The sequence below is a fragment of the Oncorhynchus masou genome, chromosome 16, assembly GCF_036934945.1.
Source record: "Oncorhynchus masou masou isolate Uvic2021 chromosome 16, UVic_Omas_1.1, whole genome shotgun sequence".
NCBI lineage: Eukaryota > Metazoa > Chordata > Actinopteri > Salmoniformes > Salmonidae > Oncorhynchus > Oncorhynchus masou.
The window spans coordinates 7,807,440-7,831,625 of NC_088227.1; the positions used below are offsets into that span (position 1 = coordinate 7,807,440).

At 42.7% G+C, this 24,186-nt stretch overlaps 1 protein-coding gene across 2 annotated transcripts in view; it reads left to right on the plus strand.

The window, feature by feature from the left end:
* rngtt (RNA guanylyltransferase and 5'-phosphatase) overlaps positions 1-20,859 on the plus strand; it is a 130,775-nt gene extending 109,916 nt beyond the window's left edge. The window contains exons 14-18 of one of the 2 annotated variants that reach the window (XM_064990631.1): positions 8,796-8,896; positions 14,794-14,860; positions 18,284-18,407; positions 19,724-19,930; positions 20,237-20,859. In XM_064990631.1, coding sequence (XP_064846703.1) covers positions 8,796-8,896; positions 14,794-14,860; positions 18,284-18,407; positions 19,724-19,890 — 459 coding nt within the window. In that variant the 3' untranslated portion in view covers positions 19,891-19,930; positions 20,237-20,859. Of the gene's footprint in view, positions 1-8,795; positions 8,897-14,793; positions 14,861-18,283; positions 18,408-19,723 lie in introns of both variants that reach the window. The other variant, XM_064990630.1, reaches the window with a different exon arrangement.
* Positions 20,860-24,186: the final 3,327 nt, after the last annotated feature.

Sequence of the window (24,186 nt, forward strand, 5' to 3'; positions counted from 1 at the left end):
ACAGGAAAAACACTGTTCTCTGCTCTATTTTCATTCTCTTTGGACTGAATGAGACAGGCTTTCACTTAAGTGAACCGAAAATTGCAAAAAAAGTTTGCCTCACTGAGCTCCTCTATCAATAAGCTTATTTAATTAAGGTAATGCCTGAATAGCTCAGCACACATGTTGATGGGGGCTTGGCATTGGAGTGTGTGAGCTGGATAACATAGATCAATTGTCATTTTAGTTCCAACAAAGTTCAATCTTCTACAAGTTTTTTTTTTTGTTATTCCTATGTTGAAGATGTGAAGAATATTTGCTGATCTGTTTGTGTGTAATGATGAGCAACCAGTTGACACAATTCTGAATTTGCGCATTCAGTTACTGATTAGCATGCGCCCATTAAAACACTGACTTTTAAAACTACTAAACCCTGCATCTCGATGAGAAATTGAAAAACTGTATGGTTGAGAGGGACGAGGCAAATGGAATTGCAAATAAATCTGTCTGCACAGCCGATTGGCAAACCTACTGTAAATTGAGAAATCGTGACTAAACAAAAATAAAGAGAAACTGTACTATGAATTAATTAATTATATAATGGATGATAGTAAAATGCTTGTGAGTACCTTAAATGAAATTTTGGGCAAAAAGGCTATTCATATATATCCTTCATTGAATCAGATGGTTCATTTATCACAAAACCCTCTGATATTGACAACTACTTGACTGACTTTTTCTTTGGCAAGATTAGCAAACTTACGTATTTCATTCCGACAACAAGCTCTGAACATTCATATCCATGCGTCTGACCAAATAAATGTAGACCAGCATAGTAATTTTGAATTCTGTGAAGTGAGTGTGGAAGAGGTGACAAAAATTTGTGTCCACTAATAATGACAAAGCCCCTGGTACTGACAACTTGGATGGAAAATGACTAAGGATGGTAGAGGACTATATTGCCACTCCTATTTGCCATCTGTTCAATCTAAGCCGATGGGAAAGTGTGTGAGATCAGGCCTGGTGGGAAGGAAAAGTAATTCCGCTGCCCAAGAATAGCAAAGCACCCTTTACTGATTCAAACAGCCGACCGATCAGCCTGCTACCGACCCTACATTAACATTTTGGATTAAAATATAGTTTGAAGGGTCTCCCGGGTGGCGCACAATTGGCCTAGCGTCGTCCGGGTTAGGGAGGGCTTGGCCGGTAGTGATGTCCTTGTCTCATCGCGCACCTGTGGCGGGACGGGCGCAGTGCGCGCTAACCAAGGTTGCCAGGTACACAGTATTTCCTCCGGCACATTGGTGCGGCTGGCTTCCGGGTTGTGCGCTGTGTTAAGAAACAGTGCGGCTGGTTGGGTTGTGTATCGGAGGATGCATGACTTTCAACCTTAGTCTCTCCCGAGCCCGTACGGGAGTTGTAGCGATGAGACAAGGTAGTAGCTACTGCAACAATTGGATACCACAAAATTGGGGAGAAAAAGGGGTAAAAAATATATATATATAGTTTGAAATTGCAGAATGACTTTTTCCACATTTTGTTAATTTACAGCATTATTATATAAAAAAAATCCCTCATCAACCTTCACACAATTATTTACACAAATTATGGGCAAACCACCAATAGTTTGCCCATAATGACTATTACTATTCAGACCCTTTACTTAGTACTTTGTTGAAGCATCTTTGGCAGCGATTACAGCCTTGAGTATGACGCTACAAGCTTGGCACACCTGTATTTGGGTAGCTTCTCCCATTCTTCTCTGCAGATCCTCATCCTCTCAAGCTCTGTCGGGTTGGATGGGGAGTGTCGCTGCACAGCTATTTTCAGGTATCTCCAGAGTTGTTCGATTGGATTCAAGTCCGGAACCTGGCTGGGCCACTTGACATTCAGAGACTTATCCCGAAGCCAATCCTACGTTGTCTTGGCTGTGTGCTTATGGGGCGGCAGGGTAGACTAGTGGTTAGAGCGTTGGACTAGTGACCGGAAGGTTGCAAGTTCAAACCCCCGAGCTGACAAGGTACAAATCTGTCGTTCTGCCCCTGGACAGGCAGTTAACCCACTGTTCCTAGGCCGTCATTGAAAATAAGAATTTGTTCTTAACTGACTTGCCTGGTTAAATAAAGGTAAAAAAAACATTTTAAAAAATGGTTGTTGTCTTGTTGGACGGTGAACCTTCACCCCCAGTTTGAGGTCCTGAGCGCTCTGGAGCAGGTTTTCATCAAGGATGTACTTTGCTCCTCGCTGTACTTTGCTCCTTTCATCTTTCCCTCGATCCTGACTTGTCTCTCAGTCACTGCTGCTGAAAAACATCCCCACAGCATGATGCTGCCACCACCATGCTTCACCGTAGTGATGGTGCCAGGTTTCCTCCAGACGTGACGCTTGACATTCAGGCCAAAGAGTTCAATCTTGGTTTCATCAGACCAGAGAATCTTGTTTCTCATGGTCCGAGAGTCTTTAGGTGCCTTTTGGCAGTCGTGCCTTTTACTGAGGAGTAGCTTCCGTCTGGCCACTCTACCATAAAGGCCTGAAGCCAGGCTTACCAACATTTTTTTAACAACATTTTTTTTTTTTGTTCTTTCGTCTCTGTTTCATAATTTTCCTTCAATTATAAAAAGGCTGAATGTATCTCACTGTAGAAAGCATCCGAGCGAACGAAACGGCGCCCCTCTGTCTCTCTACAAGTTGGCAATTACCTGATTTAGAAAGAATATGACATTGTTGCAGCCCATAGCATTGGATGCAAGGGAAGCCAGCGAACATTGATAAAAAATAAAAAAAAGTATAACAAATGTGCTAATCTGAGCAAGCTCAACTGTGAATGGTCTTGGTTCACAACAAAAAAAGTGTTTGAGTTTCGTGTCACTCCTGTTAAATCGCATTGAGTGCATACGTCATTGACAACTTGAATTGTTGCATCTCGTTGTGGTGTTGTCCTCCGGTGGCTGGCTAGCTAGATATACAATTGGCACTTTCCAAAATTAGCCATGGATGGAGATAGGGATTTGGACTTGTGGTTTTACTTAATTCTCCATGCTGGCAAGTGGTGTACCTCTTGGTGGTGCAAAAAGACACAACACAACTCTAAACAATACATTAATTGCACCATACCACTGCTACTCCTGTCTATCAGTGGAGCCTTGTCTGGCAGTGACAGTTAATTCAGCCTCATTTACTGCCTTCTAAAAAAAACATAGCTGATTTGGCTGACTTGCTTCAACAAATGTGGTTTCTACTGACAATTGAGATGTACAAAGTATGGCATGATGAGGGGACGACAAGCGGATAAGAGGCCATCCGTAATTATGATTAAGACATTAATGAGCGAGCATCGGACGGACATGGTCAATATAACTATTTGTTCAGCACTTTTGAAATGTACAGCGACAGAATTCAGAACATGGACCGTTCTTATTGTGTTCTCCTTGTACACCAAGTCAGAATCGTAGGATAAATAAAAAGGGCATATAAGCAGACATTAAAAGCTCTTACAATATTCAATTATTACATTTCTCAAAAACAGGTTATAGGCTACATGTGCACCATGAAGTCAGAACAGTTGGCGAAATTCAGAGGTGAAAATAGACCAAATTATTAGGGTGAGGCACTAACGGCTTACTACACAACATACTTACTGTAGTATTACTTTCTTAGCTACAGTATACATATCTCCCTGACATATTACATCATTTATGCAGGAGCATACATTACATTTTTGGACTCACCTTGTTGTGCTGTGCTCACTTGAACAGGAAGGTGGCACAGAGGTTCTTCATGGGCAAATTTTGTCATCACACTTTGTCATCAGTCTGGTGTTCTCTGTATTTATTGTGCTTTCAAGACAACTGGGAACTCTGCCCCACCTGCCCTGAATGACGGGTCACCACTGATACTGGCCAATGATTTATTACTGCGATTCTGATCCAACCATTCATTCATACATTGTTGTGCCCCTGGCCTGAGAGAATGGAAGTTCAATATGTAGCTAGATGTAGAAGGCTAACGTTGCCCATAAATGGAAGTTAGGCTAGCGAGGAAACATTTTAGCCAGGTAGCCTAGGACAACAAAAAATAAGTGTGTACTATATGACAGAGTGATAGACCGTTTCATCAATATGAAAGAGAGGGGGATGGCATTGGCGTTTCCCTACAAGTAGGGTGAGTCGACATGTTTTTCTACTTGCATACGCTCACCGAAATCAGAACCATGGTAAGCCGCATCATATTTAGCTTATGTTCATTGGACTGAATTGTTTTTGGTGTCTTAGTTGTCACCGTATTAGCATAAGCACAGGTAATTTGATGTTGGTATTTTATTAGGATCCCCATTAGCTGTTGCAAAAGCAGCAGCTCCTCTTCCTGGGGTCCCACACAAAACATGAAACATAATACAGAACATCAATAGACAAGAACAGCTCAAGGGCAGAACTACATACCTTTTTTTTGTTTTAAAGGCACACGTAGCCTACATGTCAATGCAAACACACAATATCTACTTCAAATAGGAATGTTGAAGTTGAAACAGTGCTGGAATAGTGGAGGAAGCTCCTGTTTTCTTTGTGACTTTTTAACTCTTTGTAACTCTGTGGTTCTAAGTCAATAGTTGTTTAGTGGTCAGAAAATGTCAAAAAAACATTAACTTGACCATGCTGTAGATTGTTTAACTGTCTGTTAAATGCAGTATGCTTTGTGGCCTTCCCCCGAACAGAGGTTGCTATCCGGTTTTGTGGTAAAACAAAGGTGTGGTTGAATTTACTCTGCCCCGCTGTGTCCTCTTATTGTCTCGGCCTTTAGGGCTGTATATATCACGGTCGCAAGGCACATGAATTAACAGTTTATAGAGCAAATAATGCCGTTATCACAACACACAGGTTGTAATATCCATGAACCTATACTGTATAGAGAATCCTAAATATATAAAAAACTAAAAACTGTGCTTAACCCTAAAATAAATATTGTATTGAATAATGGGGCAATTGAGCAAGTTGGGGAGAGTGAACTGCTTGGTGTTACCCTAGATTGTAAACTGAAATGGTCAAAACATATTGATGCAATGGTTACTAAGCTTGTCCTACAGGCTCAAGTTTTATCACACCTGGACTACTGCCCAGTTATATGGTGAAGTGCTGCAAAGTAGGACATAAGGAAATTGCAGTTGGCCTTAAACAGAGCATCACTGCTGGCCCTTAAATGTATCCTGAGGGCTAATATCAAGAGCTTGAGGAAAGATTGACTGCATCACTACTTGTCTTTGCGAGAGGTATTGATGTGTTGAAAGCACCATACTGTCTGTTCAAACGGCTAATGCACAGTTCAGACACCGATACATATCCCAAAGGACATGTCACCAGGGGTCTCTTCACAGTCCATAAGTCCAGGACAGAGGGCTAGGAAACACACAGTACTATATAGAGCCAGGACTAGGTCTGTGGCGGTCATGAAATGTTGTCCGCCGGTTATTGACATGGAAATGTCTGCCGGTCTCACGGAAATTGACTGTTAATTAACATAAACACGTTTAGCATCTCCAGGACTCTGCATACAAACGGCATACAAGCTGCTGATGCGCGTGCCTTTGGAACATTACATTAAGGTATAATGAATACATTTTATATACACCATCACAATAAATCCTTTTTTTTTGTCAGGTCTAAAGAAATAATATCATATGAAGAAAATGTATTTCAGAAGAACAGAATATGAGTTGGCCTACTGTATGTTATCTGGCTATGCTCCATGCCATATGCTGTAGGCTTGTTCAATTAGCTGACAAAATTTGCTTGTAAGTCCCATGGCATTATTTTATATTGTATTATTTTTTAGTAAGAAGAATATAATTGAATTTAGCTGAATAAAATAGAAAGGATATTTTATCCAATTCTGGTGCGCATATGAATGGCTATGTTGACGGCAAAAGTGATAATTTGAAACAGGTCCTATACGCTAGATTTAGAGGTATTTGTCAATTTGACTTGTGAGTGATACAAACCTTAGAATGTCTTTAGAAATAAAAACATATATGGGCTGCGACTACAGGCTATTGGCGATTTCAGAAAGTCGCAAAGAAAGCTTGCGCTCTTGTCCCTTGCCTCAGGCTGCAGAGCTGTTCTCTCAAGTGATCATATTTTTCACCCATCAAGCTATACTTAATTTCATCTTGTCTTTGCAAAATTTCCTAAAACCTGATTCAGATTGAGGCTTTTTTATTTATTTAACAATTTTAGAATAAGTCTGTAACGTAACAAAATGTGGAAAAAGTCAAGGGGTCTGAATACTTTCCAAATGCAATGTATGGGTGGTCACAGGAATCGAACCCAGCACCCTGACGTTATTAGCACCATTCTTTACCAACTGAGTGACATTATTATTATTATTATTATTATGTATTGTTTTATTTATGATGTAGGCTATAGTGGGGCGGCAGGGAAGCCTAGTGGTTAGAGCGTTGGACTAGTAACCGAAAGGTTGCAAGTTCATATCCCCGAGCTGACAAGGTACAAATCTGTCGTTCTGCCCCTGAACAGGCAGTTAACCCACTGTTCCTAGGCCGTCATTGAAAATAAGAATTTGTTCTTAACTGACTTGCCTAGTTAAATAAAGGTAAAATTAAAATAAATAATTAAAAAAATTGTAAATACTCTACTCTAGTTTAATACTGAGGAACTCAGCTTGTGCCATCAAACCCCTACAATTTATCCAGAACGCTGCAGCCTGCCTGAGGTTCAACCTTCCCAAGTTCTCCCATGTCACCCCTACCTCCTTACCCCCTTAATACTCGCGCTAGATTTTTTTTAACTTACCAGCTTTGACCTTGCTGATAGCTACTTTATTGAGGAAACATTTATTTGTTATGGCGAAATGGGATTTGTTTTGGTTTCTGTCTATATATTCCTATACTTCTCCTTTTAAATTCTTGTTGAAATCCTTGTGCCATCCTTTCCCATGGGGATTGGTTTCTTGGAAATCTCTACTGTACATTCTTCCAGGAAATGCTTTCCTTTCCACGTTCTCTCTGGAATGGTGAGAGTGGGTGGAAATGGAGATGGTGGCACTATGATGCCCATGTGATGCCTTCTTCCAGGAAATGCTTTCCTTTCCACGTTCTCTCTGGAATGGTGAGAGTGGGTGGAAATGGAGATGGTGGCACTATGATGCCCATGTGATGCCTTCTTCCAGGAAATGCTTTCCTTTCCACGTTCTCTCTGGAATGGTGAGAGTGGGTGGAAATGGAGATGGTGGCACTATGATGCCCATGTGATGCCTTCTTCCAGGAAATGCTTTCCTTTCCACGTTCTCTCTGGAATGGTGAGAGTGGGTGGAAATGGAGATGGTGGCACTATGATGCCCATGTGATGCCTTCTTCCAGGAAATCCGTGGAGGCATAGTTCTGTTACCGGGCAATCTGACACTTACACCATTGACACATCTGTTCCTGCCCCGTCACACTGTATGGCTTTACATCCTAAATACCACATTCACACTCTTTACACTAGTTGCATATGAGTTAGATTAAATAAATGCCATGTACCGTATGTATGTAAATCTATGTCATGCTAATTTCTATGACAACATGTAGCCTAATCATCAGAACAGAATATATGGCTACTCGTTGTAGACCTCGTCGTAAGACCTAAAAGCAACGTTGAATTTGTACTTCCATTTGCAGCTTTTAATTGGATTCTCCAGAAATTAATTTCTGATTAGTTATGAATTCATGTAGGCTACTCCCGCCCTTTCAATATCTATCTATAAATTGCTCTTGACAAGCTTTCTCTTTTTTAACTACAATATGAGCATCCTATTTTAGACCTGCCATGGAAGCTTAATTATTATCCATTATGTATAACCTGACTACCTTACTACTCATTTTTAAGACAGGATTTTTACCCTAAATTGGAAGTGGAACAAAGTCGATGTTCAAGGTTTTGAGCCATTCCCTGAATAATATGTAATTTTCAGCTCTCCAAATCGATTACGAACAGAGCTTACCTTCAGACATATTGGCTGCCTTTTGAAAAACGTGGTGATTTTCTGAAGGGAGCCGTGTAAAATACTTGGATTTTCAGTCAATTTCTCTTAAGAGTGTGAAGGTACATACTGTACCTCATGTTATTCTGCCTTTTTAGTCATTTGTTCATGGATCAAGAAATCATTGAGATGAGATTGTACTTTATTAATCCCCAAGGTGACATTAGGATGAAAAAAGCTTGCTAATGTTTGAACGTGCCCCAGCACTGAGTGTACAGAATATTATTCTTAATATTGAGTTGCACCCCCTTTTTCCCCACAGCCTGATCGTTACACAGGTGCACCTTGTGCTGGGGGCAACAAAAGCCCACTGGAGTTTTGTCACACAATGCCACAGTGCTACTAAGGAGTATTTCTGCCCAGTCATGGGAAATCCATAGATAAGGGCCTAATGAATTTATTTCAATTGACTGATTTTTCTTCTTCTATGAACTGTAACTCAGTAAAATCTTTGAGATTGTTGCGTTTACATTTTTGTTCAGTAATAAAAGCAATTCAAAACATAGAACACAGACAACAAATAAAAGCTAAATACAGGTGATGTTCTGAGTGCATGCCAGTGTGTTGTGTGTTTGGAATGAATGATCTGACATGTAGCTTCCTCCTTCGTGCGGGTGTAGGGCAGGGGTATACTATTAAATCTGACTGTCTACTGTTGTTTGTTTCCTGCTGTGGTCCTATGTGTATTATGCGTGAAATGTGTGCGCTGTAGTAAGCTTTTCCGTTTGTATGACAATGAATGCCAATCGGATCTAATATCGGTCTCTCTCTTTGTGTGTCTGCAGAAATACAAAGCTGGGCGATGTGATGACATCCTCAAGTGGAAGCCGCCCAGCCTCAACTCTGTAGACTTCCGCCTCAAGATCACCAAAGTCGGAGGAGAAGGGTGAGTCACTGTTGCTAGGGAAACGCTCTGGCTGCGTGATGATTCCACTGCAAGAACAAACCCCCATCTCTTAGACACATGCGTGTAGTTTGAGACATCAAACCCAACCACGTACTATAGTAGTTTTGAGTGAGTGTCAGCTAATCGCTTTGAACCATGTTTTGTCAATTTTAGACATTTCTGATTTGTTTTTGTTTGTATCGTTCTTATTATATAAGATGTTTTTTTCTGTATGAGCTATACCTTGAATCGCCCACAACTACTGACATTATGTTCTGCCACGGGCCCTTATTGAATTCAACTGCAATATCTGCCCAAGACACATTGGTATTTTGTTGCCACTTCCGATAATGAAGACGGAATAGAAGTCAGCAGGCTTTGCCATTGCCTGAACTGCAGACTTCCATTCCTTTCATTGTACATATGAAAGTCCACAAATGAATCGGATGTTTTCCTACTGATAGGCAATTTCCATCTAGCTCTCTTTTACTTTCTCCACCTGTATTAGGTTAGAACACCATATTTATCACCAACAGATTCTCATCTCATCTTGCCAGCCTGCTCCTGAAATGGTGGGAGTTTTTCCCAGAAAATACCTTTTTGATTAAATTGACCCATTATTCTCAGTTCCTCTGTACCTTCTACCTACCCCAGGCACTGCTGTGCTGTACTGTACTTTACTGGGCTGTAAAATGTTTCCTATAGGTCCACAGCTAATACATCAAACGTGCTAAATAAATCATGTTGGGAGTATGCCTGTTTGCTACCTCGTTCCCTCAGCACCTTCCCAGGTACTGCTATGCTCGTCTGTGAGATGAGGTTTCTTAGTTGGTGCTCTAAGTAAGACTCACTGCAGTGCGCACGGCCATTCAGTTCTTTTTTTGTTTTTTTAAGGAGACCAGAATTCCAACCACCTTATTTATTTATTTTCCACAGTAGGTTAGGAAAATCAGAGAGGGAGATGAACACAGAGGGGGATAGACGGGAAAGTGTCTGAGACAGGGCCAAACACTGTCGCGAGCGGGGCATATAGTCCGTCTTTTTCTACATATTTGGACAGATGGATATGTAATGTAATCTTCACTTCAACACTATTGACAGATAAAGGTAACCTAATTTAACAAATTGCACTGAAAGATTATACTTCGCAATCATTTATTAATCAAAAATCAACAGAAAAGCAATTCCATTGTGCGGATAAATGAAGTACCCCCCCCCCCCCCTAGCTTCAATAGCTGGTGTTGCCCCGTTTGGCTGAAATAACTTAATGTAGCCATTTCTTATCACTGTTGATCAGTCTCTTACATCAACTGGGAGGAATTTTTGTCTGCTCTGCTTTACTGTACTGCTAGAAACGTGAGGGCTTTCTTGCATGCACGGCCCGCTTCAATTTCGATAGGATTATTTTTTGAGCCATTCTCTTGTAGCTTGGCTTTTGTTTTGGATCATTGTCCTGTTGGTTCAGCTTCAGCTCTTTTGACAGATGGCCTCACATTATCCTCAAGAATTCTCTGGTACAATATGGAATTCATGGTTGACTCAATGATGGCAAGTTGGCCAGGCCCTCAAGCAGCAAAGCACCCCAAACCATGATGTCACCGCCTCCATGCTTTACTGTTGGTGTGAGGTTCTTCTGTTCAAAGGCAGTTTTTTGTTTTTGCCAAACATGGCGTCTGGCATTGCGGCCAAACAACTCGACCTTTGACTCATCTGTCCAGAGAACATTGTTCCAGTAGTTTTGGTCTGTAGATCCCTTGATGTTACTTCTATGAGCATCTTTCGGTAAGCTTTGGGCTAAATTTGTTGGAATGACGTGTCCTAGGTAGATTGCCAGTGGTCTGGAATTTCCTCCATTTGTAGATGATCTGTCGAGCAGTGGAATTATGTTATTTTAATAGCTTGGAAATGGATTTGCAACCCCTCTTAGACGCATGGGCATCAATAATCTGGGATAGTATGTTGGCATGATGTGTAGCCACACACCCATTTGTTAAAGACCCAACCAGACCAAGTTTCTAATCTTTATGGAAGGCTAGAACCTCGCAAGTTACTCTCTAATGATTTTATAATCATTTGTACCTGTTTTGGTGCACCTGATTCTAATTTTTTCGATTTATGTGATGGTAAAGCTAGGGGTGTACTAACTTTTTCTGCAAAAGTATATTGCGTTTTTGTAAGTAAGTACACACCCTGTTTATTTGAATTACTTAACATGATCTAAGTTTACTTTTTTGTGTGATTCTTTCCAGGGTGTGTACTTACTTTCTCACATGACTGTATTTGTCAGGAGCTAAGACCGTGACAACGAACTCTGGCACACCAATGATTTTATTTCAGCTCGTGAAACATGGGACTAACACTGTACATGTTGCGTTTATATTTTTTTGTTCAGTGTAGTTCTGATAGTGCTGTTAGCTGGCAGAGTAGCGCTCCTCTGTTTCTCCTCAGAGCCCACTAGTGGTGCAGGTCATTAAGTATGTCTTTGTCTCAGTTAGAGAAGACAGAGAAGGAACAAGTGCTTGTTTATCTGCCCACTCCATCCCTCAGCGTGTCTCTGCTCTCTGTGCTACAGAGAAGAAGCAGCTCACAGTCTCACGACTTTCATCACCTCAACTGAAAAACAGGAGGAGAGGCCGAGAGAAAAGGATGTTTTGGTGGAGGGAGGAAAGGAGGATAGAGAGAGAGGGAGCAGGAAAAAGAGGGAGCGTGAGAGAGAGAAGAAGACAGTTAGCGAAATAGACAGCAAGTAATTAAAGGAGTTTTACCATGTGGGGCATGGAAGAAGTAGTGCTTTGGTTTCTGACATGGCGACTTGATTTATGGATTAATCGAGTTCGGTTTCTCTCTGAAGAGGTTACCTCTAATTGGGCCAATAAAACATGTTCTGCATGCGTCATTGTAAATTCAACCAATCGGGGTGAGACCTGACTGCAGTGCAGCCCCTATTAAAGCGATATGTGGATATGAATCACGGCAGCCCAGGTGGACTGGACAGGGCCACTCCACAGGGTGCCAGACAGACGTATTTGATACTGCACCCCATTACAGTGGATTACCTGCTGAATGCTCACAGCTGAATATCAGAAGTCGCAATTAATAAATGTAGGGAGAGAATGCAAAGCAGAATAACATTCCATTAAAAACACTGTGTGAATATGAATTACCAAAGCTGAGGCGGAGTGGACATGCTCCACGGGGGCCAGCCATGTCTGGGCCTGTTCTGACTCTGCCTGGCCTCTGTCATATGGGACACTGGTGTTGTTACACCAACTGACAGGTCTGGGCGGAGTTACAGCCACACACTTGCAATAGAACTCGCCAGCTTGTAGTCCTAAAAACTGGAAATGAGTTACTTCTGGTTCGTTCAGCCATTCCTAGGGGACTATTCATGGGGAAAGAATCGGGTTTTTGTATAAATACCAAAAATAAAGTCTGGGGTTAGTTAACGGGCTTAGCCTACAGGGTCTGTAGTGACGCCTCTAGCGCTGAGATGCAGTGTCTTAGACATTTTTCCAAAACCCCTAAAAATCTCAACTTCCCCCATAGGCTTTGGCCAATGAGGCATGGCGGCATGCCTCATTGGGTTAGTGCCTACAAAAAAACACTGTTGCTATTGCTCTCTATTAACAGGTCTGTTGTCCTTGGAAAAAGCTTAGCTCAAAACTTCCCACCTCAGTACAGTATATGCATGCCAAATGTTCCACCTCGGTAAGCAAAAGGTGAGTAATCTGTGTCCACTTTTATCAGCTACTGAACAGGACTCCAGGGAGAGTAGGCTTGATGGCCCTGCAGGAAAGCAGCTTACAGCAGGCAGGCAGGGGTTAGAGGCTTTAGTTTACGTACCCCCCTCCCAGCCAGCTGCAGTGGCAAGAGAGGAGGCTGAGTCTTAAATGGCACCCTTTTCCCTATCTAGTGCACTACTTTTATGCCCTGGTCAAAAGTAGTCCACTATGTAGGGGAAATACAGTAGCATTTGGGATGCTGCCAGAGATCCATCTGGTTCCATCCTTCAGCATCTAGAAGGAGATCTATCAGGGCAATACATGTTCCTTTGGGACTGTATTCTCTCTGTGAAATGACTGTTGTACATGTCGAACAAGTTATCTGAAATGCACTTGTGGCCCACAGCCCTTGCCGGCAGCTCAGCCCCAGTCCATTTGAAGCTTGTCGGACGCAGGCCGTTTCAATACACTGGAGCTGTATCATTGACTGTGGCTCTCTGTGATTTGGGGATTCAAAAGTAAGTCCTGTTCCCAAATGTGTTTGATTCCATTTGGGTAAGGTAGGCTATAAATGCACGTTATCACCTTTACTCGGTGGATTTTAGGTCGTTTGTACCTCAATTGAGCAATTGTCAAACGTGAAACACTAAGTAACACGGAGTAACCTATTCAGATTGCAGCGGAACGTCAACTTAGCGTCTCGCGTAAAGATCCAGAAATTGAAATGACAGAGGCCACAGGCAGACTGTCATTTCACAGTATCAGCCTTAATGACTGTGATACATTCGGTTATTTTCGGAGCACCATGTCAATAGAATTGTACATTTTGTCATGGTTTACTTTTTTGTCAGTGACGAGGGCTTGGTGAATACACAGCCATGCATTTTAGGAGAGCAAAGTATGCTATTTTAGGAAAGTTGGACGTCGGACAGAGGTTGGGTAAATAAGCGTGTGAGAGACCTTTTGGCGGGCGGGTGTGGTGTGAAACTCTCAGGGTTGCTCTCCAGTTGTTTCCATCAGTTCATGGAAGGCCGGAGGGTTCAATGGCAGTGTTGACGGCTGCTTCCTGCCTGCCCTCTCTTCACCAACGGGTTTTAACAAAGGAAAAGGGAATGGAGAGGCAGGCCCCTCCCCTTAATGTGTGTTCTGCTCACCCAAATCCATGTATACCCAATAGGTGGTCTCCAACAGGATGACCCAACATGGTGGGTGAGATTAAATCCACCCACGGTGGTTTGAACATCAGTTCCGCTAGCCCCCTCTTCTCCGCCGGTGCGTCTCACTGGTTAAGTGATGCTGTCGGGACAAGCAAGAACAGGAAGCCAGTGACAGTATCGTCAGAGACCGTGTTTAGGTCTGGTGGGGGGAGGGTTTGTGTGCGTATAAACTGCAGACGATGGCTGCCCATGGTTATCCTGAAATAAACATGGGCAGCCAGGCTGGGGGGGTTTCATTAAGGCCAGCTGTGGGGTGTGCTCCCTGGAATGAGACCCGAAAAGCACATGGCTACAGGAACAGGGGGGGCAGCGAACCACTTGTTTGGGGACTCACACACACACACAAACCCCTGATAAAGCCACATTACGGTTGATTAACTGCTGAGCACTCACAGCTGGTGATCAGAAATCATCATTAAAATAGCTGACGTAGAGACAGACGGATGATGTATGGAGAGGATGTAAAACCGTTATAACATTCCAGGTAGAAGGTGCTCAGTTTGATGCCTGTGGGTTTTGGGCATAGCTATAATTACCCCCCAGATGTGGCATCGTCACCGTTGTGTGTTTGCACTCAGTACCCTACATGTTGAACCTCCAGATGCTCTGAGAAAAAGGCTACATTCCAAACATCTTTCCTTCCTCCCAATGTCTATACCTGTTCCCTTCACTGAATTGAAAGGAAATGATTGGTATAAGAATGAGTGCACACTTCAGTACAAAGCCGATATTATTGTGACGCACCCAGAGATGGGAGGTGTGATGGTGGATGTTGGCAGCATATCATTCTGTTACTAGCTGGTAATCAGCGGTGTGCAGTAGTAGGCTAACTCTGTTGTCGAGGGAGCCATTGTTCCCTCTCTCTAACGAGCAGAGCGGAGGGTGCTCTGTTGCATTTGACGCTCAGGGTGACCTCAGGGATTCTTGGGGTGTTAATGAAGATGTTTTGTCTTTGCAGGTTGCTTCCCCAGACTGTTGGATTGCTCTACGTCGGCAGCCATGACATGCCCTTTGCACAGATGAAGGTGAGACAAGAAGCTGGATGTGTTGCTAAATTCAACCCAACACCCACACAGAATGCTGTAAGCCCAGGCCATGAAAAAATATCTGCCTAACAATTCCAAGTGAGCCTGCACCATCTATGACCGATCTGTTTGTCAGACACCACCGGCGTTTATGGTGAAAACAGCAGGTACCAGTGAAACGAGAGGAGCCTTTAATGGTGTACACATTGACATACTCCCACATCACCTGCCCAGATAGTGATCAATTTCCCAGGGGAGGGACAGTGTAATGCAACTCAGTCTCATTGTATTATACTTATGTGTGGGTTAATGGCAGTGGTTAAGTTTATCGGGATCCGGCACCTCTCCGTTTTGGACTGTTTCGTATCGGTAGCTCTCCTGGCATGAAAAATTATTTTCACTCTTTGCAATGTAAAACTTCCAATAAAAGCGATCAGTGTAAATTCGAGTTGCTTCTTTTCTAATTCTCCTGCCCCCTAAAAAACGTTAATGTGAAAACATGCTTGATATTCTAAAAATGGATTTGTGTTGGGCCCGCCCGGGTTAATAGTCTGCGCAACATTGTAGCCCAGAGACAGACAACCGCATGGCCGTTAACGTGGTATGAGAGGGAAGGACGCCTGAATCTCTCACAACGAGATTCACTGAAAATAAATAATTCAGAATACTACACCAGGAGTAGACTTATAATTTAGCCACAGAGGATCAATAGCTTATTTTATTTTTTTAAATGGTGTGTAGCCCAATCACGAGGCATGGCCTACAGTCAGGAACGTGCGCAAGTCTGTCTGAACAGCATGCAGCCAAAACAGTCCTTTCGCAAATATTTCAAATACAATCACAGGAGAACACAGGTTGGAAAGAAAATGGCTCCTGCTGAAAAGAGAAGACTAATCTGCCTGTCGGCTACCAAAAATGTGTTATCTTCCAAATAGGCCTATTGAGCGAACAGCACTGTTTTACAAAGTAAAATAAGAGAGCTAAGCTTTTGGCACGAACGCATCTGCCATCACAGGTGAGTGAGCGGCGCGTCATTGGGTGAGTCAGTGAAATTGGAAAGCTGTTTTAGGGCTATAATTTCCTCCTCATATCGTGCAATATGTCTGTCTTCACACACCTAGGCCTAGGCAATTATTGGTGGATTCAAGACATGGTGGTTTTTATTGATCTCAGATATTCTTAGTTTGTCAGTAGCCTGGCATTTTGATCATTTGTGCAGCGTTCAAAAAAGATTCAGTCATGTAAAATGATGTTGAATTGCATGAAATGCGTTTATAAAAGGCCACATTATTCCCGGACCCAAAGCTACAAAAAAAAAACGTTCCCCCATGTTTGAAACTTCTGCAAGCACCTTTACTCTACTGCTCTATGCCACTGCGCAAAATTGATGATACTGCATGCAATGCTTTATTAAAAAGGGGATTTTTCTTCTTTTTTTCATGAGTTCCGGTACCTCAGCTCAGAGCCCCCCTCTCTCCTTCACTTTTTTTTATCCGGCAACTCCAAATTTCCAAATGAAGCACTAGTTAATGGGACACATTTTATGTATGCCTGTTTGCCTCTAGATTGTTTCGGTAATTTCAGACTCAATTCTTTAGTAATTTTATGGAGAATAATTGACATAAAAGATCTTGATTTGATTTGCTTGTTAGGAGTTCTATTTTTGTTCTGTACAGAAGCAACTTCTTATGATTTGCCCGTTTTGTCTTCTTTTAAGGCCCTGGATATTTTCCAAGTAGATAATTGACTGCTTTAATGCAGACAGAAATCAATATACCCTTCAATCTCTCTCCAAAACAAAACCAATTTGCATCTGTTAATAGTTTTCCGTGGAAACAACCGCATCTCCTCTAGTAGCCAGACATTGACCTCACTTAATGGCACAGTGCGAGACTGTTAACACTCTTCCCATTTAAAAGGTGGCTGTGTAGAGGCGTTAAGGCACTGCTGTTGTTCTTAACGGAGTCATGTTGTTTATGAGTCAATCAGTCACAGCTGTGACACTATGATGAAGCACAATATCATTTTTTTCCCCATAGCGGAGTTGCTGGTCCTAAACTCTCCATGATTGGAAGAGGGGGGCATGGAGGACAGATTGACGTAGTTATTATATAGTCCAGTTGAAAACACAGAATAATAGATTGGGGTGATAGTGAGTTTTCCTTTGCACGGAGTCTCCTGGTAGATGGCTGCAGGAGTGAGACCATAATGAAGTGGATTTGGACGGATTAAACACCAAGCGGTGGGGAGACGAGGCAGCCAGCATTTCACACACAACTAGGATGGGATCCCAGCAAACAGGACAGACTCCACTCCCTGCCTGACAAACTTGCCTCCTGCATTGTTATTTGTCAGCTCGCCCCGCTTGCCTTTGTGTAACACATTTCTTCGCCCCTTCTGTCACTCCTCCTGAGTTTAGTCTCTCAGCTATTCTTAGGAAGGGCTGGGGGAAAAATGTGTTTGGTTTGGAAATGGAACCTAATCGACAGATCACGACAGCTAAATGTGTGCGTGTTCTCATTTTAATAACGGCGTACTGCGACTTGGCTCTGAGACACTAGTGATACGGCTAGTGTGAGAGAACGTGTACTCCCTGAGTCTTAAAATGTGTGATTTTGGGTTGATCCCACTTTTTTTTTCAAGGTCATGCTCTCTGTGGTGTGATGTCCACCTGAGCATGTCCCCTCTGTCTCATTCAAACAAACCCACTCTCAACACCCTTTTTTTTCTACACACACACGCACACACAGCTACCTCCCTTCCCTGTTGAGTACCCAGATGCCCTTCTCCAAGAGCAATCGGGCTCTTACTTAGGTCTTGGTCTTGCCAGTCAAGGTGTTGTGCTCCTGGCAGGGCTGCCCACTCCCTTGGCGTCTGCCGCCCCTTCATCTGCTCAGGGGCAGCCTGGCAGCGGGCCCACACCAGTCATCTGAGCCCCACCCAGCTTGGCCCTAGAAGTGTGATCTCTGCCCCACTCTCCCTAGCTTCTTAAACACCACCTCACCCATGTAGATGGATATTAAATCATTGAACAGTCAATATCAGTGGAACTTAAGACCGAAGCGATGAGAGCTTGGTACTGAAGTTTGGCTCATGCGATATCACCTTTGACTTTGCATTAGTAGAAGGTGCCTGTTTAATTTGCTGTTAATGAATCCAGCTCTAAATAGCACAAATGGTAGTTTTTTAAAACAGAATCTAGGTAATTAAGCTCATGACAAGTGGGCAACAGATGACACAAATACCGGTCCTGATATGCAGTGTTCAATTGTACATACAGTGTACACACTGTCAAACTGTTACTGCTGTATAATGTAAGTCCCAATATTGTGACCGGAGGACCAGAATTATTGTAGTCAATAATATACTATAAATGTTGACCTTCTAAACCAACCACCTTGACTCTCCTCTCTCCTTCTATAGGCCTCCAAGGAGCTGAAGCAGTACGACAACAAGATCATTGAGTGCTCCTTTAACAACAACACCTGGGTGTTCATGAGACAGAGGGTAGACAAGAGCTTCCCCAACTCCTACGACACAGCCATGGGTGAGTGAGCAGGGTGTTCCCCAAAATGTTTGCCATACAAAATCAATGCTATTTGGCTGCCAGCTGGTGTTTATTGGACACACTGGGTGAGAGCATGCCTGCCTGTCCTACCTGGCTGCCTGACTGACTGCCTGGCTAGCCCTGGAGCAATCTGTATTAATATCTGCAGCCTCTTTATCTCTGTCTACAATAAGACAATTACTGGGCCTATTAGATTAATGGCTTAAGTTAATCTATATTTCAAACACACATCCTGTCTTACTTTTGTGTGTGTGTGTGCGCGTGTGCATGTGTGTGTTGGTTCTTCTATCCTCGTGAAGACCTGAAGACCTCACGAGTATAGTAAAACAAGAAAGAATGTCCCACATCCCCATGAGAACAAAGGCTATTTTAATCTTAGGGTTGATGGTTACAATTAGGGTAGTGTTTAGGGTTAGTGTTTAGGGTTATGGAAAATATTATTTTGAATGGAAATCAATTTTAGGTCCCTACGAGGATAGAAGAACTGTGTGTGTGCGCCCAAGAGAAAAGAGATTACACTTGCATGTAAGGAGAGCAACTTATTCTCTTTGTATATGTTGTTCATTATTCTGTTTTTCTTTTATTGTAGCAAAGTCCACCGATGGTATACCATACTCTTTCCTTTTGCCTTCTCGGGTTCGACTGTTTGTCGAATGCTTGAATTCTGCCAGCCTTCTAGCTGCAAATGTCAAGGGAGCCTAAACATAGAAAACATATATTTTGACGTTCCTGAAACTCCCTCAAAGGAATCTGAGTATTTTTGGAAGGTTACCGTGTATTAGAGTTGCTGTAATATCGGTTAACCCAGAACTGAAATCCTGTGTACTTGGTCAGTTTCTCGATTGAATTTGTTGTCCAAGCGTGTTTAGAGAAGAGGTAGAACCCGAACGTAGAGCTCCACCCTCTCTCTTTGCAAGTCTATGGACAAAATGCCCCCCGTCCCCTTTCTGAAATTTGAAAGATCCTAAGACGTGCGAAATCGTGATTTGTCCAAATAACCAGTGACAAAAAACCCAAACGGAACTAATGTTGCTCGGTTTCTCAAGCATCCAGTTGTATCATGAAAGATCTATGGTACCATTCATGTTTATGTGGTCTGTCCACGAGAGATGAGAGTTGCTGCTGTACACTTGTGCCCTGGGGTAGGGCATAAAAGGAAAAGGTTTAAAACCACCTGGACTTTTTTGTCTGTGTAGCTGCAGAAACGGCCTGATTTCGAGGTGGACCAAGCCCAGGAAGAGTCCATCATCATGTCTGAGCTAACTTCCTGTCTGTGTCTCTCTCTTCTCTTCCAGCTGTGTGTAACAGCATCAAGTATCCTGTCACGAAAGAAAACCTCTATGAGTTTCTGGACCGCTGTGCCCTGGGAGCCCAAGGACAGAACCGGAAACGCCCCTCTGACCCAGACACGGAGCTCATGCCCCCTCCCGCTCCAAAGAGACCCAACCGGGCTGCACCGTAGAGCACCACACAGCGGGAGTGGGCTGGGCCAGTGTAGAAATGTGTGTATGTGGCTTGCAGAGGAAGGTCCTTCATGGCTACAGCCCCCCCCGCCCCCCGCCCTCGTCCCGTCGCCGTCCCCCTCAGTGACACAGACATTTGGAAAGCCCCTCTTATCTCTGACCATTTGTTTGTCGGCCTCGAAAAGGCTTTCTTAATTAAAGACTTTGATTGAATTGCTTAGAGATCCCCTTAGGTATCCCCATGTAGCACCCCTTCTCACTGTAATTGCTATGGTACTTTAAAAGGATTTAAAAGAAACATAATGTTGAATTTTGATTTTATTTTTTTATTTCCCTTTTCTTAAGGATCTCCCAACTAATCTATTGGTCAACAACAGACGAATTGGTATTATGACTACAGCAGCACCTGACTATGCAGATCTTGTAATTGTTTTGTCTAGCTATTTGTATTTGGGAGGGTGGTAATCAGATGGGAAACAAACAATCATCTGATGCCTCCTCTCCACCCTTTCTTGATCTCCCAACAATGACGTGAAGGAACTCACAAGCACATATTTCAATGTATTGTTTTAGTAGCAAGAGAGGGCTATTCCTCTGACTTATTCTGACACGTTTAATAGTTGACAACATTAGTAACCATGACAGGCATTATCCTCAGTGGGTGTGTAACAAATGCACCGTGCCTCCACGTTGCGTTACCATGCCGTCAGACCCCAGAATAAACTCGGCAACCGCTTGGGAAATGTGATGATAGAAGCACGCCGCTCCTCCTGTGTTTTTCCATTTGTATTTTTCTTCTCTAATGTGTGTAGGACAATATTTCAACCCTTGACCCCAACCCCTGCTTTTGTAACAGCTCCTCCCCTTAAGGACTGCCCTGGTTCATAACAGAATATGACTGGTTTACTGCATTTGTTGTTTGGTTTGATCCATTAAAGCAATACTTGTGAAAAGGGAACATATTTTCATCAGAACTTGTTCATACTCACTTATTTCCTACTGATTACAGACGACTGATTCCATGTTGCTCGATCTTAAAATGAAATAGCATTTGAGGAATATTCCTTTGTGTTTCTGTCTCTCTGTGTGACTGCATGTGTATGATGTTTTGCGTATTTCTGGTCTATTTGGTTGTATTGTTGTCTGCCTAGTGTGTGTGTGTGTGCGTCTGTCTTTCTGAATGTTTCTGTCTGTTTGTGCCCTTCTTGCAGCAGGGGAACAGACAGAGGGGGGTAGATGAGTTGTACTGCCAAGGCACTTTCCCCTCTTGCAACACATGAAAGCTGCTCAATCCTCATCAAAACCACACTACCTTTTGTCTTGTATTCGACTGCCTCAGAGATGTAGTCCTTCACATACAGCTGGAGGCCCACACACACACACGCACATAAATAATCATTAAGAGGCTTGATTTGGAGGTGATTGTGCCATGGACTATAGACTGAGAAAAAAACCAATCAAGTTGCATTTGTCACATGCTTCGTAAACAACAGGTGTAGACTAACAGTGAAATGCTTACTTACCAACAATGTACAATGTTTTCTTTTTTATGAAATAGTGGCACAAGGAATAAATGCATGAATAACGAGTAAAAATAAAATGGGTATAGGCCGTATAGGCAGTACCATGTCGATGTGCAACGATACGAGGTAATTGCCGTAGCTACAGTGGGCCAAAAAAGTATTTAGTTAGCCACCAATTGTGTAAGTTCTCCCACTTAAAAAGATGAGAAAGGCCTGTAATTTTCATCATTGGTACACTTCAACTATGACAGACAAAATGAGAAGAAAAAAATCCAGAAAATCACATTGTAGGATTTTTTATGAATTTATTTGCAAATTATCGTCCTGGTCCCTTTGCAGAAAAACAGCCCCAAAGCATGATGTTTCCACCCCCATGCTTCACAGTAGGTATGGTGTTCTTTGGATGCAACTCAGCATTCTTTGTCCTCCAAACACGATGAGTTGAGTTTTTACCAAAAAGTAATGTGTGTGTGGAGTCTGTATGCATGAGTGCGCGTGTTATTTGTGTGTCCACTACCATTCAAAAGTTTGGGGTCACTTAGACATGTCCTTGTTTTCCATGAAAACATGCATGAAAGGAGTTGCAAAATGAATAGGAAATATAGTCAAGATGTTGACATGGTTATAAATTTTTAATTGAAGTAATTGTGTCCTTCAAACTTTGCTTTCATCAAAGAATCCCCCATTTGCAGCAATTACTGCCTTGCAGACCTTAGGCATTCTAGTTGTCAATTTGTTGATGTAATCTGAAGAGATTTCACCCCATGCTTCCTGAAGCACCTCCCACAAGTTGGATTGGCTTGATGGGCACTTCTTATGTACCATACGGTCAAGCTGCTCCCACAACAGCTCAATGGGGTTGAGATCCGGTGACTGTGTTGGCCACTCCATTATAGACAATACCAGCTGACTGATTCTTCCCTAAATAGTTATTGCATAATTTGGACTTGTGCTTTGGGTCATTGTCTTGTTGTAGGAGGAAATTGGCTCCAATTAAGCGCCGTCCACAGGGTATGGTATGGCGTTGCAAAATGGAGTGGTAGCCTTCCGTCTTCGAGATCCTTTTTACCCAGTACAAATCTCCCACTTTACCGCTACCAAAGCACCCCCAAACCATCACATTGCCTCCACAATGCTTGACAGATGGCGTCAAGCACTCCCCCATCTTTTCATAATTTCTGTGTCTCACGGATGTTCTTTGTGATCCAAACACCACAAACTTAGATTTGTCTGTCCATAACATTTTTTTCCAATCTTCCTCTGTCCAGTGTCTGTGTTATTTTGCCAATCTTAATCTTTTCTTTTTATTGGCCAGTCTGAGATATATGGCTTTTTCTTTGCAACTCTGCATAAAATGCCATTCTCCCAGACACGCCTCTTCACTGTTGATGTTGAGACTTGTGTTTTGTGGGTACTATTTAATGAAGCTGCCAGTTGAGGACTTGAGGCGTCTGTTTCTCAAACTAATGTTCTTGTCCTCTTGCTCAGTTGATCACCAGGGCCTCCTACTCCTCTTTCTGTTCTGGTTAGAGCCAGTTTGCACTGCTCTGTGAAGGGAGTAGTACACAGCGTTGTATGAGATCTTCAGCTTCTGGGCAATTTCTCACATTGAATAGCTTTCATTTCTCAGAACAAGAATAGACTTACGAAGTTATTTGTTTCTGAACATTTTGAGCCTTTAATTGAACCCGCAAATGCTGATGCTCCAGATACTCAACTAGTCTAAAGAAGACCTGATTTTTGCTTTGTTTCTTTAATCAGCACAATTGTTTTCAGCTGTGCTAACATAATTGCAAAATGGTTTTCTGATGTTCAATTAGCCTTTTAAAATTATAAACTGATTAGCTAACACAATGTGCCATTGTAACACAGCGATGGTTGCTGATAATGGGCCTATGTAGATAGTTCGTTAAAAAAACAGCCGTTTCCAGCTACTATAGTCATTTACAACATTAACAATGTCTACACTGTATTCTCTGATCAATTTGATGTTATTTTAAATGGACAGAAAATGTGCTTTTCTTTCAAAAAACAAGTACCCCAAACTATTGATCAATAGTGTGTGTTGGGGTGTCAGTGGAGTATGTGTGAGTGTGTGGTAAAGATAAATGGAATAACTTTATAGAGTCCAGGGTGTGAGAGACCAGTGCAAGAGACCCCAAATAGGGTCATTGCAGGTAGTCCGGGTGGCCATTTGATTAGCTATTTAGCAGACTTGTTTAGCAGTCTTATGGCTTGGGGCTATAAGCTGTTCAGCGTCCTGTTGATTCCAGACTTAGTGCACTGGTACCACTTCAAGACAAATTGTATTTGTCACGTGTGCCGAATACCGCAGGTGTAGTAGATCTTACTGTGAGATGCTGACTTACGAACCCTGTCCCAACAATTCAGAGTTAGAAAGTATGAAAAATGTGCAAAAAATAAAGAAAATATCAAATCTAATTTTATTGGTCACATCGGGTGGTGTAGGTGTCCTGGGGGGCAGGTAGTTTGCCACCGGTGATGCGTTGTGCAGACCTCACTACCCTCTGGAGTGCCTTACAGTTGTGGGCGGAGCAGTTGCCGTACCAGGCGGTGATACAGCCCGACAGGATGCTCTCGATTGTGCATCTGTAAAGGTGTGAGTGTTTTTGGTGACGAGCCAAATTTCTTCAGCCTCCTGTGTGGGTGGACCATTTCAGTTTGTCTGTGATGTGTACGCCGAGGAACTTAACTTTCCACCTTCTCCACTACTGTCCCGTCGATGTGGATAGGGGGGTGCTCCGTCTGCTG